We start from the raw sequence: 16,096 nt of genomic DNA, 5'->3' as shown, positions 1-16,096 counted from the left end.
GTCAGTCATTCTCTGTGCAACTTGCCTATTGGCTGTGAGATGCAAATTTACTACTCTGCTGTGGGTAGGTGGTGGTTTGGCTCCTGCTCATTCAGTATGGTGACCATGCTGTTTCCTACAAACTGGAGCTGAGCCCAAGGATGAGGTTATTTCATTTGAATCAACTGGCTGCTGTTATTTGGGTGTAAAATAGAGATTGTTCTGTCTCCAAGTGTAGGTGACAATAGAGACATTCTTACCTTTTGTACAATACACCATTCAGGACCTTGACTCTTGTTCTACCAGCATTCTACTTTTTTTTTTTTTTTAACTGTCCTTTAAGTTTGGCTACCAATCCACTTTTGCCTTTGAAATAATTTCTGGACTTTGGCCCCTAAGTTCAAAGCCTTTTTCAAAGGACTTTATGCAGTTTTCTTCACTCTGCAAACAGAAGCTTCCTATATCATGGACTTTCCTCTCCTTTTGCTCAAACATTTGAAGGAAGTTTCTGTGGGCTAAGGTTGGATGAGCACAAACTAGTGGGAGTGGGGCACAGGGAGAAACAAGTCATTTATTTATTAGGCAGCTATGTGGGCCATGATGTAGCAGTGTTTTAGGTTTTCCCTTCATGATTTTGTTCATTATGAATTTATTCTTTCTATTTTATTTCTGAAAGAAAATGGAAAAGCAGGGGAAGTAAACAAACTTCTTAGCATTTACATGTCAAAAACATTCTTGAGCTTTCCACATTTTTATTATTTTCTTTATTTTATGGGTATAAATAGTAAATGTCATCTTAGGATAAGCAACATGGTAGGTGTTGGAGGTAATGCAGATACATTGGCATTTTTGTCTTCAGGCATATTTTTTAGATGCTTGGGATTCATCAGCGAATCAAGTAAAAAAAAAAAAGTGTGCCTTTATAGAGCAGAAATCCTAGCAAATATACCCTTTTCTTATAATTCATCAGTTCATGGTCAACTGATGACTAAGAAGACCACAAACTAGCGTATAACTCAAGAGAGAGTTTCTGTATGTAAAGAAAGATTAATTCTGCCCAGGGCCAGTTTGGAAGTCTGGAAACATCATCTGAACCAGGTCATGAGGAGTGGTAAGCATCAATACAAATGACTCAACTTTGAAGATTCACTAAGATTTACTGTGACTAAAGTAGCTGGCTGCTCTACCTTCCCACTGTAGTCCTTTATTTTTGATGGAAATGATATCTTTGGTCTAGTTCTCTAGTATCAGGGTAACTCTCTTCAAGGGAGTAGGGAAAGAAGAAGGTCTCTGAGGAAGAAGTCAGGCAGTGCTGAGCATCAGAAGTATGGGTCTTATTTTGAGAGCCCCAAAGCACATAACAGAACACAGTGTGTTTGTCCAAAAGTAAGGGGACATGTTACCCTGTGTGATATAAGATTGAGGTGACTCCCAATCTGCATCTCTTGCTCAAGGAGCAGGTATGGGTTGCTGGCAGTCAAGCCTCCAGCAATTAGGGAGATGGGTGTCAAGTTCTTCATAGACCCCACCATTAATTTTACCCATGGCCAGATTTTTACATTGTTTTCTACCTGGTCTCTTAGACAAGTGAATTTGTAAGACTGGAAGAAAGATATATTTAAGATCTTTCTGTCAGTTATGGTTGGCTAGAGTGTTTGCTATAAATTTGTTTTCTGAATGTTCAACATATTTAAGTATTTGAAGTTGACATTGAACTAGAATTAAATATTGGTAAATGATCATGTTCTAAATGAGCAACATAAACTTCCTACATAATTTGACTACTTCACCCTAATTCTTTGTCAAAAAATACATAGTAATGAACCCAATTGAAAAGCAATTTTTTCATGTTTCAAGTGAATAGCATTCATAAATTTACTATTTTTTTTTGTTGTTTTTATGAGGTAGGGTCTTTCTCTAGCTCAAGCTGACCTGGAAGTCACTATGTAGTCTTGGGGTAGTCTAGAACTCACAGCAATCCTCCTACTCTGCCTCCCAAGTGCTGGGATTAAAGTCATGTGCCACCATACCTGGCTCTCAGAAATTTACATTTTATATTGTTAATATGAAAAAGATGTTGCTGGATATCCAGATATACTGCAAATATTTTTCTTAATGAACTAAAATCCCAAGCAGAATCTCAATTTTACTGTATTTAATGTGTCTGTATAAACTTGTACCTATCAGCAATTGAATTATATATTACTTTTGAATAGAAGTTCCCAGATTTTCTTAGTTTATGGCTAAGCAATTTTTTTTTTATCACAACCTTAAGTTAAAAGAAATAATCAACAGTACTCTTTATTAGGTAATAAGTCCCAAGGAACTTAATAATGTAGATCGTGTAGTATTCAATGTTGTTACCTTAAAATTTTTAAATATTACTTGGGAAAATATGTGTATATATTATTGGGCACCCATGTGAATTCATTATGGTACCCAAAGATATATTAGCTACTCATTTGGTAGCCATGACTTAAAATGCCAATTTACTATACTATGAAAAGAATGAATAGATCTTATTTTTACTATGTAAAATACAAGTCCTCTGGAAGTTTAGTTGCTAAGTGGTTCAAATTCTAACCAAACTAGAAAAAATGTTATCCATCTAGTCTTTGTTACTGTGTTTATGATTGGCTAGACCTAATGCTTTCTGTGAAAATCGAGAGGGTTGAACTGACTCAAATGTATCCTCAGTTCCAATTCTATTTAGAGATAATATTTAATAATACTTGACATAGGTTTATTGATCTAAACTTGCTGAAGTCTACTTGGTGAAGTATTTAGAAAGAAAACAACAATTTTTTTTTTTTTTCTGACAAATAAATCAAGAGGTCACCCTGAGGCTACATAGTGAATTCCTGATCAGCCTGGACTAGAGCGAGACCCTACCTCAAAAACCAAAAAACCAAAAAACAAAACAACAACAACAAAAACTGCCAAATCTGGAAGTTGAGTTTCAGTGTAATGGTTCTGCTCATTCCAGACTTCACATCACAGTTTGCTTTCTGACTTTTTATTTTTTATTTTAATGTTCATTAAGATAATGAAGCCAAATTGTAAAGCTCCACTTTCCCAGTCAGTCCAGCTTGTCAGGGCATGAAGATGAAGCTCCCTTCAGTTTTTTTACCAATGCCAACCGCACCTGGCTCCTAGAGTGGCCGCGTAGTAAGGTGGAGGAAAGGGCGGGTCGGTGGGCATCAGGAGTCCTGGGAACAACACTCCCCTTTTCAGTCCTGTGAGCACAACCAAATTACACAAGCTCTCACAGCTTCTGCTTCCTTAGTGGATGTGGAGACAGGGAAGAGAGCGCCTACTTCATTTCCTGCTCTAGAATTCTGTGATCCTACCATATCTCAAAGCTCTTAAGTAAATCTACAAAATATTCCATAATCCTGTACGTGTGTGTGTGTATGCATGTGTTCTAAGTTCTTCTGGTATGTTAAATGATTGTATTATTTATTTATTTATTCATTCATTCATTTGAGAGAGTGAGAGGGAACGGATGTGCCAGGGCCTCCTGCTGCTAGAAATGAACTCCAGAGAGACACATGAACCACTTTGTGCATTTGGCCTTACATGGGTACTGGGCAATTAGACCTGGTTCCTCAGGCTTTGCAAGCACACCCTTTTAACCACTGAGCAATCTCTTCAGCCATCTCCTACTATTGAAAAAAATAAATTTTAAGATTGTTGGAAAGCAAAATGCTATGTAGGTTAACATTGAAATCAACTTATAGCAAGCTTATGACAATTTGCACCTGCTGAGAAAACAGATCCTGTAGAACCACAAATGATGAAGGTTAATCCTGCACTCCTTCCCAGCCAACTAGGATTTTAAATTTTAAAAATATAGATAAGTTTATGGAAAAGAGAAAGCCAAAAATTTTTAAGATGAGCTCTATTTGATCACCACTATGAATGACAATATCAAAATGTTACTTTTCAACCCCTAACATTCATTTCTCAAAATTCCCGTCACAGGAGCCATAATTGCTAATCTTGCTGCTGACTCACATAGTTGCTTCCTCTCACATGCTAACAGAATTAATGTCCCACAGAACCAGCTCCACCTGCCAGCTCCCTGGGTAATGTAGCGGGGAGGACAGATGAAGGAAAAAGTCTTCTTGGTTGTTATGCTGCTGTAAAAATATTTCCAGGTTTTTGGTTTGCATTTTAACTTTTAGAAGTTGGCTTTTTCATCATGATCATGATTTTAAAAAATTAAGTTAACAGAAAATGGAGTTCAGTGCCCTAGGTTTGATCCCTCAGCAACACACACACACACACACACACACACACACACACACACACACACACACAGAGAGAGAGAGAGAGAGAGAGAGAGAGAGAGAGAGAGAGAGAGAGAGAGAGAGGGAATCATGTAATTTATATAATGTACTTCACCGTATTGCAGAAATGATTCCAGAAATGCACGCCCTTGCTGATCTTTCTGCATGCCTGTCTATTATCTGTAATGGGAGAAGAAGACAGAACATTAATGATGGTTTTGTAGACACGCTGTTTAGATAGTTTAAGAAGTTTCCAAGGCAAGTCAACATATGCTTTCTTTGGTTTTTATTTTGATATTTTTAATCTCTGGGTATTTTTTGCTTTCAAATGAAAATACTCCCTTTTATTGACTAGAAGCCCTGGATTTTGTCCTAGCTTCGATCACAGTAGCTTTTCTTAATTAATAGTCAGTCATATTTCTTTCCTTAGAAGCTCTGATTCATAAGTGCAGTCATATCTTTATTTCCAGTCAGATACTTTATAGGAGTATTTCAAGGGGTCTCAGCTATTTTATCCAAGAAAGAAGATTTTTTTGTTTTTAATGTTTTCTTTGGAAAATTCCTCTTTTTCCCCCAGTTGAAATAAGAACGTGAATGTCTCAAACTCATAACTTGAACCAAAGTCAAATCCCAAGTCCCTAGGTTGGACTAAATATTCAACATGCTACATTGTACTTTTTAAATTTTATAAAATATTTCCTTTCCACAGCTTCCACATAGCCCACAATGAGATAGAGCAGGCATTGCTGTGCATGTCATATCTAGACTGGGAAACTGGATCGGACCCTACTACACCTCCCTCACACTTTTCTTCTTGATTAAATTCTCATGTGCTATTCTTTAACACTTAGTGTTGAAAACAAAAGATTATTCTTTCTTACAGAGGCCAAGAAGGCAAGGGGATGAGGGTTAATTGAACCAGTATCCTGACATCAAAACTTACATAAACCACCTCCATGTTTTGAATATAACTTAAAATATGAGACATTGTGATGACAAGAGTAAAATGTGGAACCCAGCGATGGGCAAAGCCACCCTGTAAGCTCCAGATTGGCATGTGACACCCAGCTTAGGGGAAAGAGCATGCAAGGAACAAAAGGACCATGTGTGAGCTAGTGACTATTTTATCGCCCTTTATGGCTTTCCTTTGAGCTTGCAAAGTGACGACGCTTACTATTCAAGAAGGAGGATAATAAGAAGGGGAAGGAAGTGTGCCTCAGCCCAGTGGTGACTGGTGGAGTAATTGTGGGCATGGCCCCAGGATGATAGCAGCTTCTATTTAATCAATGTTGACAAGGCTGGGGAGATCTGGGCAGGTCCCAAGAGGTAATGTTCTACTCGGAAATCCACTCAACCTAATTTCAGTAATGTAGGGCTGTGGAGGGGCCTGGATGGGAGCCAAGGAACGGGGCCATTAGAGCTCGGTGTGGGCGATGGCAGCTGGGAACCCCGCCATCCCTCCAGCAGCATTGCAACCAGGCAGTCTGGCTGAACCTCAAGCAGCCGGGGCTGCATATGCTCCCCTGTCTGCTCAGCGGCACAAGAGGCAGTGAATGGAGAGCGCGGAGAACGGCTGCCCCCAGAATCTCTTACCGCAAGGATCAGACAGCCAGGCGCAAGGACTGCTGTGAAATTGCCCATCCAAATCCCCTTTGCCCTTTAAGACGACCATCACACTCTTTCACGAGGTTAGAGGAACAGCTTGCATCTTTATTTGCTCTCTTGATCGTTTGCTAAGAACGGTACTAGGCTAGAGCACTTGCTGAACGTGCCTAGCCTGCGCAGGGCTCTGGGTTCTATCCCAAGCACGGAAAATAATGGAAATAAAATAGATAAAATAAAACGAGGAATGGTACAGTATAGTCGTCGCGGGTCCAGAATGTGAAAACTACTGCTAAGGGGTTTCCCACTTGTTGAAATATATGAGATATATTAAGAATACTCCGCAGTCAAATTACTGTGTGTTCATATATTAAGTTCTCAACTAAAAAACTAAAAAGGTACTCAGTTTCACAAATTCAAAAGTGACACAAGAGACGTTGTGCTCTGTTAGGCTGAACTCTTCTCACCTAGCTGCTGTTCATATTACTAGTCTTTATCGCACGGCACATCATCCTAGTGACCAGTACCAGCACATGAGGTCCGAGCGTGCAGGTGTTTTCGCTTTGTGTTTTACCACTCTGTTTGCTGTTCATTGGAGAGTATGTGGCTCACTGGACGAATGAATGAATAAACGAACACATTCCCTCCCATTCTGAAACACCCTTCAGCTTTGAAGCATTACAGAATATATGACTTTATTGTCTATGGTATTGACTTTCTCTTTTAAAATTAACATATAAATGATAAAATTCATGGAAGCTCTCAGTGAACCCGCTTAGAAAAGCCAGGGCTAAAATGTCATAGTAAAAGCAGGTCACAGTTTGTCAAATACTGAAATCATCTGTTCACATTGCTCCAATATACCTTTGAAAACAAAACCGTGTTAATGTTTAAATTATGATGTAAGGAGAAAATCGACAAAACAATGTTTTGAGCTCCTAGTTTAAGCTTCTCCTATGAATAAAGTTGTTGACTCCTGAAAACATTACCATGTTTCATATGTAGCTTTTTTACAATTTCATACGCCCAAATAAATATTTCTTCCTCTTAGTGCAAACCACTAAAAGACATATTTTGTGTGTTGTACATTCATAAGAGTTTGTATGCTGAGTTGATTTCATCCTAGTGAAGATTAAGTTCACTGGCCACATTATACACACACCCACATCCCTCCCACACACGTGCACACTCATATATACATGTATACACATGTACATATGTATATGTCATATGTGTGTTTGAGCCTGGTTAATAAAACAAGATACTATAAAGCGAGTAACTGTTAAATAATTGAGAATTACTTCTCAGAGTTCTAGTAGCTGATAAATCCAAACTCAGGCTAACAACTGATTCAGTTTTTCACGTGAGAACTTGATGTCTCAAAGATGAGCCCTTCTGATAGCATTTGCACAGGGTGGAAGGAACTATTTTGGAGAACATTAATACTTTTATAAATATTTTATTTTTATTCATTTGAAATAGAGAGACATAGAAAGAGGGAGGGAGGGAGAGAGAGAGAGAGAATTGGTACACCAGGGCCTCCAGCCTCCACAAACATACATCTGGCTTTACGTGATTCCTAGGGAACCAAACCTGGGTCCTCTGGCTTTGCAGGCAAGTGTCTTAACTGCTAAGCCATATCCCTAGCCCTTAGAGAACACTAATTTTAATCATGGGTGCTCCACTCGTACAGTCTAATCAGCATCCCACCTTTTTATACCAACACTTTGGAGTTAAGAATTCAACATATGGATCTGGGAAGCATAATTTATTTGGGCCCTAGCATAGTGATTTATTCAACCTTTTCTCTCCTATAATGCTTTAGTCAAGATGGCAGTGTTGTGATATTGGGCCTTCACGCTTGATATAAGTAAAAGCACTGCTAAGAGCTCACAAAGTAAAACCATTTCACCACGTGGGACTTCTGCCTTGTGTCAGCGTCTCTACATCAGGCTCACTTGCCGGCTCCAGGCCTGGTTCCTTTGTGCCCTTGTTTAATGCCACTTGGCATTGAATATCTCACTTCAGTCCTGTGGCTTCTTCAGCCTTCTGAGTGACAACTGTCACAGAGGGAGGCTGATATTTGATGAGGAATACGTGGTTATTTACCCTAATTGGACTGTGCTTATTAGAGTGACCAGCTGTTCTCAGCCATTCATCTGTCTGACACACACCATGATGATCAGAGTGTTGTTTTCCCTCTCATAAAATACTGAAGATTACATACTAACCCATCTCTAGTACTTACAAATTATGTAATTAGTAGTAGAATGTGCCAAGACCAGATTTCAGATTATGAATGACTAATCATGTTTCTTTCCACCATTTTGAGCTGGTTTAACAAGATCAACCTTTAGTTTCTTAATCTCCATGACTGCCTATCTGTGAATTCTTATCCTGATTCTTACTGAATCCATCCATCCTGCCTGTGCTCAGATGAGATCAGGCAACTAGAAGTTACTTGAATGGGCTCTTCCCTAGGCTGGAATTTGTTACTACTTACTATCAGTGTGTCAGATTTCAGGTAAATAATTGACCAGCCTTCACCACAGCTTCCAGAGCTGTAAAATGATGTGATAAAGGCATCAGTGAGGATGAAATGAAGTGATACAAGTCCATATAGACCTGTTGTGGACACTTATTAAGAGCTTAGAAATATTAACTTTTAATGTGTTATACAAAGGACCAGGAATATCATAATTTTCAGTTACTTCCAGAAATCCAGGCTGCTGAATAAAAGCAGTTAGAAAAAGTAGGTTTATACCTACATAGCCATCATGACTTATTATCTCCAGTATCTTGTTTAGGGTGACCATGAATGGAGAAGAAGTAAGTTAGCAATATGGATCTTTTTCTAAATAACCAGGGTTCTGTTTTGAACACATGCATCCTTGTCTGAGGTTAAAATCTTTCACAAACTCATGTGTCTCATCAAAGTGGGTCTAGCTAGAGTACGCATAAACCCACACCTGACTATTTCATTTGTTTTCATGTAGGGTCTTTATAAAAAATGATGTAGTTTTAGCTGAACTCATTTTGTAACTGTGAAATATTGCTACTTTATATTCTTTCTTCCTTCTATTTTTTCCATAATTTCTCAAGTAGCCTATAACAACTTTACTGAACCCACTGATCTGATCCATTGTATTTCTATGACCTAGTCAGCCCTTCATCCTGTTAAAGAAAAGACAACCCCTTTGCTCAGTACTCATCATGTCAAATAGAAAAGTCACTCATGTATCATGCAAAATAAAATGTATGTACAATTAATTATAAGTGTTAATCTGAATTGTTTCAGCTAAATGCTTGACATTTCCTTTTGTAATTATCAAATTGAACATCACTGGTTGTAATTCTATGATTTTTATATTTGGTCTAGGGCTGAAAGGTCAAACAGACATGTTCTTGAGCTCTAAGTGCTGGTCTATTCCCCTGCTCTACTGCAACGACCAGGATAAGTAGATGACCTGAGTTTCAATCTTGGCTTGGCCATCAGCAAAAGATATGATTTAAGGGAACATCTCTTACATAGTTCAATTGCCTCATCTATTAAATGAAGATACCTGTTTTATTTTATTTTTTCATTCAGCAAATATCCATTAAGGGATTTCCCTGTATTAAGTCTGGGCTAGACCTTAGGGATCCAGGGCTTAATAAAAATAGGTATTGCTATCCCTAAGGAGTTTGTGTAAGTGTCTAGATGATCTTAAAAGTCCCCTTCACTGAGAGTACTCTGTGGCTATGAATTTTACTGTTAAAGATATGTTATATAAGATTTCAGTTAGAATAGTATGTTTACCATTTTCAGTTTTTCACTATGCACTACCTCTGTACCTAGAAGAATGCTTGCCACGTTGTGTGCGTAGCAACTAACTGAAATAGTAAAGGAAGAGATAGTGAATCCATGTAAAAGAATCTGGAGTATTTAAGGGAAAGAATGTACAACTCTTAAAGCTTTCTTAATAGGGAAACAGGAAACAATGATGTTATGTCGTAATGAACAGATTTATGCCAATTTTTACCTTTTCCTAGGTCCAGACAAAGGGTGACAGGAGAAAGAAGTGGAATTGGGAGGATTTAATCCCATTCCAACAACATACAAAATGTGAAGCTGCCTCTCAGAATCATCTGAACTTTTGTTCTCCTATTGATTCACTTTGAGTGTTTTTTCCTTATATTCCACAAGCATAAAGTTCTTCTCATCATACCCAGCCTACTCTCCACTTTGTCTTGAGTTTCATAATTTTTCTCGATGCATGAATAATAGTTTCAGAGTTTTTATTTTAGTGGGAAAAACTTGCAGCCTTCTGCTTCTACAGTTGACCCTTCTATGTGCTTTTTGGAAGCTTAAATTAGTATTTTCTTCTTTTTAGTTTGAAAAGGGCACTAGAAATGATATTTCTTGGAACTTACAAGGATATTAAACTGCCTTTAGCAGACTTGTGGTATACAAAGGTCTGGATGGGGCATGGACGCTACAAGAAATCTCTGCAAGAATTCCAGAATGCTACCAAAGGACTTCACTGAAATAATTCTACAAGCCTTCTTCTGGAGAAAACTTAAGTGATGCATTAGCATACCAGAATTCTCCTCCTTGTCAAATATTCATGCATAGAACTTACAGTAATCAGAACTGAGCTCGTTTCATCTAAGAACTTGCACTGGCACAATGTTTTTCAAAAGTTAACGTGTGGGGCTAGAGAGATGGTGTAGAAGTTAAGACACTTGCCTGCAAAGCATAAGGAACTAGGTTCAATTCCCCAGTACCCACATAAGCCAGATGAACAAGGTGGCACATATGTCTGGTGTTTGTTTGCACTAGCTAGAGGCTCTGGTGTACCCATTCTCCCTTCCTCTCTCTCTCTCTCTCTCTCTCTTTCTCTCTGCCTCTTTCTTTCTCTCTCATAAATTAATTAATAAAAATATTTCTGAAACAACAATTGAATAATTGCCATTTGGAAAGCTGCACACTTAACAGCTCTTTCAACCCCTGAGCCATCTCTCCCGCCCACCCTTAACAAGTCTTTATGAGAGGCAGCAGGGTGTATTACTACAACAGCTGCATTTTTGTGGCAGTGTCCATTGAGTCATGAACCCTAAAAAAAAGGAGGAAAACTAAAATATTAGGTATTGATGAGTAATTGTAAACTGAAATCAACTATAATAGTTACTTATCTTATTTGCCAGACAAGCCTGGTTAATTATAGAAACCTCAACATTTTCAAAAAAAAATAAAGTTTTTTTTAACTACTGACAGTATCTAAAGGAATGTGATTAGGTATATAAAGAAAAAATTTTAAAAGTGTATTTGAGCGTGGTGGTATTATTTGGAGATATATGTGTCTGTCTGTCTGTCTGTCTGTCTGTATGTATGTATGTATTAAGTCATTTGAAAGGCACATAGATTTGTGTGTATTGAGTTCTCAGCAGCCTTTGATTTTCTGCTTTGATGAGGCTTGAGTCTCCTCCATGTCTACCACCCTCTCTCTGGAGAAGGTTCTCAGGCTAGTATTAAGAGCACAGCATTGCTATTTAATCCACCACTACCTTCATAACGTTTCCTGGGCCCTGACCAATGTGTGAGATGACTCATCTCTTGCTAAGCAGACAACTTTTCCTGTTATACTGATGGTTTTAAGTTTCTCTGGTACTCGTTGCCATCAGCAAAAAGCAGATTCTCTAACCAAGAGTGAAGGCAGCATGGATTGGAGGGGATAAGCATAGACATTTAGACTTTTTGATGGGCACAATCTCTATTTTTAGGCAAAGTACAGTAGAAGCTTCTCTCTATCATCGATGACCTTTTAAGCCATAGTCTTTTGACTTGGTTCCCACTTAGTACCATGTATGAATTCCCTCCTGCTGGATATGAGTGGGTCTCACATTCAGTCTGAGAGAAGTTAATTGCTCCCATAGCCTGTGTGCCACTATTGCACCGGTGTGTACACATTTCCTGGTAGGTTGATTTTGTAGCTTGCAGGATCCACTGTTTGTTCATGCCGTTGGTGACCTCTATCCCCCAGCAGCTCACATAGTGCTTTCTAGACTATAAGCTCTAACCACCAAGGAGCTGCCATTCTCATGAGCTCCAGAAATTTCCATGTCTCCTCTCCCATAGGACTAGGATTCTATGGGTAAGTAGTCATGCCTAGCTTTTTATGTGAGTACTGGGAGCTAGAACTAAGATAGTCTCAGGCCCTCTTAGGCTCTCATGCTTTTGTGACAAGGTACTCTTATCCACTAAGCCATCTCCTCAGCCCGACACATGCTACTAAAGGCTTCTTAAGTGGGCCATTTCTCCAATCTTAGTATCTCCCCCAAACCAAACCCATCTTATTAAGCATTGTTAGTTTAATCCCCTTGACTCAGTTTTGTACAAGCATGTTCAAAGCCTTCTTATTACTTCCCAAATACAAATCTGCTATCTTAATAAGATTTCTTTGCCTCCAGATTATCTTTATAATAAAAACTATCAGTTAGTAGGAGAAGAAAAGGCAAGATTCATTTTTTAATTTATCTTACTTTTTTATTAACATTTTCCATGATTATAAAAAATATCCCATGGTAATGCCCTCCCTCCCTCCCTCCACTTTCCCCTTTGAAATTCCATTCTCCATCATATTCCCTCCCACCAAGATTCATTTTAAAAAGGCACAAATATTTTCACAACAAAGAATATGCCAACAATAAATGTTAATGTAGCATGCCTGCTACTGTTATCCTTAGGAAGTTCTGCCTATAAAGTTAACCCATGCCTGAATTTGGAACTTGATGGTTCTCACACTTGCGTATTTGATTGGTGGTAACACTAACCCTAAGTCCTTGTGCAAATAATGTAGATTATGATGAATATGTGTTTTTTTGTTCTTGATGCTGTGCAGAGGACATCTACACAGTCAGCCCCCAATGCAAACTCTGGATTTGTAGGCTCAAGGGAGCTTCCCATGAGATGGTATCATATGTGTGTTCTCACTGTTCATTGCTGGAGGAATTAAGCACTTGTTTGTAACTCTGCAGGTAGAACATCCATGGATGCTTCTATATGTTTTCCTCTAATTTTTGTCCCATGCATCTCCTCCCCTTGCTGATTTTGCTTTTTGTATTCCCACTGTAATAATAGACGGCCATTAACACAACTACTTCCTGCAGATCATTGAGCCAAAGTCCTCCCAGCAGATCATTGAGCCAAAGGGTGGTCTTGGCTAGGGGTAGGGATTGGTGATAGATGATTTTGGGACTATTGAATTCTCTGTAGACAGGCTGGCCTATTAGTAAAATATTGACTGGGGAAGCTTCAAATGAAACAAGTCAGCCTTCAGAAAGACTCAACGTTCTTGCTAAGCAAAGTAATACTTGCTGGATAAGTCAGATTATTCAGCAGCAATGTTCTTGCACGAAGCTGAGAACCACTGCAGAGCTGTAAAGTGATTATTACCCCACAGAGTGAGAGAGGGAAACATGTCCTAGAGTGCTGTACCCATGTTATGATGAATTTGATTTCTGTTCCAGCATATTGACTGAACAAATTTTGTAATTTTTTAAAAAATTTTATTTATTTATTTGAGAGCGACAGACACAGAGAGAAAGACAGATAGAGGGGGAGAGAGAGAATGGGCACGCCAGGGCTTCCAGCCTCTGCAAACGAACTCCAGATGTGTGTGCCCCCTTGTGCATCTGGCTAACATGGGACCTGGGGAACCAAGCCTCGAACTGGGGTCCTTAGGCTTCACAGGCAAGCACTTAACCGCTAAGCCATCTCTCCAGCCCAAACTTTGTAATTGTTAATGTGTGTGTGTGTGTGTGTGTGTGTGTGTGTGTGTGTGTGTCAGGAGGGTGCACACGTGTGTGAAGGTATACGTGGAGGCCAGTGAACAACGTTGGGTGTTATCCTCAGGAATAGTCATCTATGTGCTTTGACACAGGCCCTTTCATTGGCTTGGAACTCACTAACGAGGCTCATCTGGCTTGCCAGCAAGCCTTAGGGATCTTCTGGTCTCTGCCTTCCCAGCACTGTAATAAAACCATCATGCTTGACATGTTTACTGGGGATCAAACTTGGGTCTTTATGCTTGCAAGGCGAGCACTTTGTTGACTGAGCCGTCTCCCCCGTTTCTAGATTACGGTCACAGTATAGCTGCTATCCTCCCAGGCACTGCATGATGCCTCAGGCATTGACAATAGAAGGGCAAAAGGGATGAGAAACAAACTGTACCCTCCTCAGGGAGTTCTCTCTCTCTCTTCCTAATTAAGCTTAATATTAAGTGGCCATCTTCAGCTCTGGTAGGAGGTAGAAATAAAGGTATTTCACCTTCTAAACTTTATATTACTGGAACTCAAAGGTAAGGCATTGGAATGAATGTTCAGTGATCTGCATGCACTATCCTGATAGTCACACAACAGGAAACAAAGATTGTTGGTGATTCCCTGGTGACACATAGGTGGTTCTGTGTGTGGATCCCTTGACTGTGAGGTTGAAAGGTGATGTGTTGCTGAATGGACAGCTTGCCCCTAATGTCCATCATATATCTTTGTTCCTGTATTCTTCCATGTGGGCCCCACATGGCTTCCTAGAGGTGAAGCCTTCCAAATGGAAAATTGTCTTACTGGCATATTAATAGTGATCTCTTTTTATCTTAATGCTCCTGTAATATTATACCACTGAACAAACAGATACAGCAAAAGACTAACTCTCCTTCCCCTCCCTTATTTTCTTTCTCAGAAGCTGTAGATGAAACCAAACCTAAGGAAAGTGCCCGGCAGGAGGAGGGGAAAGAAGGAGAATGTGAGGCTGACCAAGAACACGCCTGAGCTTTACGAAATGGCTTTCCACGTTTCCCCACCTCCCAGACCCTCTCTCTCCTACCCTCCCTCAGCTCCACTCTGAAGTGTCCCTTCCTGTCCCGCTCACATCTGTGAGTCTGTCCTCTCCCACCCACTAGCCCTCTTTCTCTCTGTGTGGCAAACATTTAAAAAAAAAATAAGCAGGAAAGATCCCAAGTCAAACAGTGTGGCTTAAACATTTTTGTTTCTTGGTGTTGTTATGGCGAGTTTTTGGTAATGATGATTCAATCATTTTGGGAAATTCTTGCACTGTATCCCAGTTTTTGATCTGGTGCGTGTGGCCCTGTGGGAGTCCCACTTTCCTCTCTATTTCTCTCTGTTCCAAGTGTGTGTGTGTGTGCAATGTTCCGTTCATCTGAGGAGTCCAAAATATTGAGTGAATTCAAAAACCATTTTTGTTTCCTCATTTTCAATGTGATGGAATGAACAAAAAGGAAAAAAAAACCTCCAAAACCCAGTTTGTTTTAAAAATAAATAACAAATAAATAAATAATAAATAAATAAATAAAGCAGATGTGCCAATTAGCGTAAACGTGTGGCTCCGAGGCTCCTTTTTCAATCTGAATATTAATAAATCATGACAGTAACCAGACTTCAGTGTGTCCGTGTTTCTGTTCCACCTTACTAAGAGTTGGTTTTGGTTTGACACATTGGGATCTTTCATCCATTGTGTTCCTAGCCTCAGCCTAATGCCAACAGAGAGTCTTGACAAAGAAAACGCAGGCCTTGGTTAGAATGGATGGCTCCAGTCTTCACCGGTTGAACTGGGCACTGAAAAGCTGTCTAGGGCTACTGTAGCAAAGTGCTACAGATGGCAGTCCTTAAACCACAGGTATTTATTGCGTGAAGTCTGATTTCCAGATGCTGGCAGCATTGAGACCAAGGCTATAAACTGTTGTAGGCTCCTGTCAGCAGCTTATAGATGGATAACTTTTCCCTGTTTCACTTCATAACTTCCATCTATACATGTGCTTTGTAATAAACTTGTCTCTTTCCTCAGGATATAGGTCATATTGGCTTAGGGATCACCCCAATGACCTCCTTTTAACTTGGTCATTAACACCCTGCTGTCAATAAGGTCACTTTCTGAGACACAAAATTCAGTCCATAGTAGGTGTAAAGTTTTGCTCTTTGTAAAATAACTTTCAAGTATTTTCATGATTCAGGAGAAGTTTGGTTTATCAGGTAGGCTATTCTACATTTGGCTAGGTTAAATATTATAAAGATGCCTGTGTCTCTTAGAAGTATCCAGGCTTTTATTCAGATGATTTATTTTAGCCCAAATACTGAGATAATCCATGCCATTTTTTTTCTGGGTTATGACTTTTATTGGGCTTGAAAATCCTCAAATAAGACAGGTGATAGGTTCTTGATGAGTTATA

General features: G+C 39.3%; 1 protein-coding gene across 1 annotated transcript in view; it reads left to right on the top strand.

Moving 5' to 3' along the window:
* Nucleotides 1–15,306, top strand: part of Gap43 (growth associated protein 43) — a 105,419-nt gene extending 90,113 nt beyond the window's left edge. Inside the window, exon 3 of the mRNA XM_045147695.1 lies at nucleotides 14,593–15,306. Coding sequence (XP_045003630.1) covers nucleotides 14,593–14,681 — 89 coding nt within the window. The 3' untranslated portion in view covers nucleotides 14,682–15,306. The remainder of the gene's footprint in view (nucleotides 1–14,592) is intronic.
* Nucleotides 15,307–16,096: the final 790 nt, after the last annotated feature.

This window comes from Jaculus jaculus, chromosome 4 (genome assembly GCF_020740685.1).
Source record: "Jaculus jaculus isolate mJacJac1 chromosome 4, mJacJac1.mat.Y.cur, whole genome shotgun sequence".
Lineage (NCBI taxonomy): Eukaryota > Metazoa > Chordata > Mammalia > Rodentia > Dipodidae > Jaculus > Jaculus jaculus.
The sequence above is the reverse complement of the archived record's forward strand: the minus strand, read 5'-3'. Positions and strand labels throughout refer to the sequence as shown.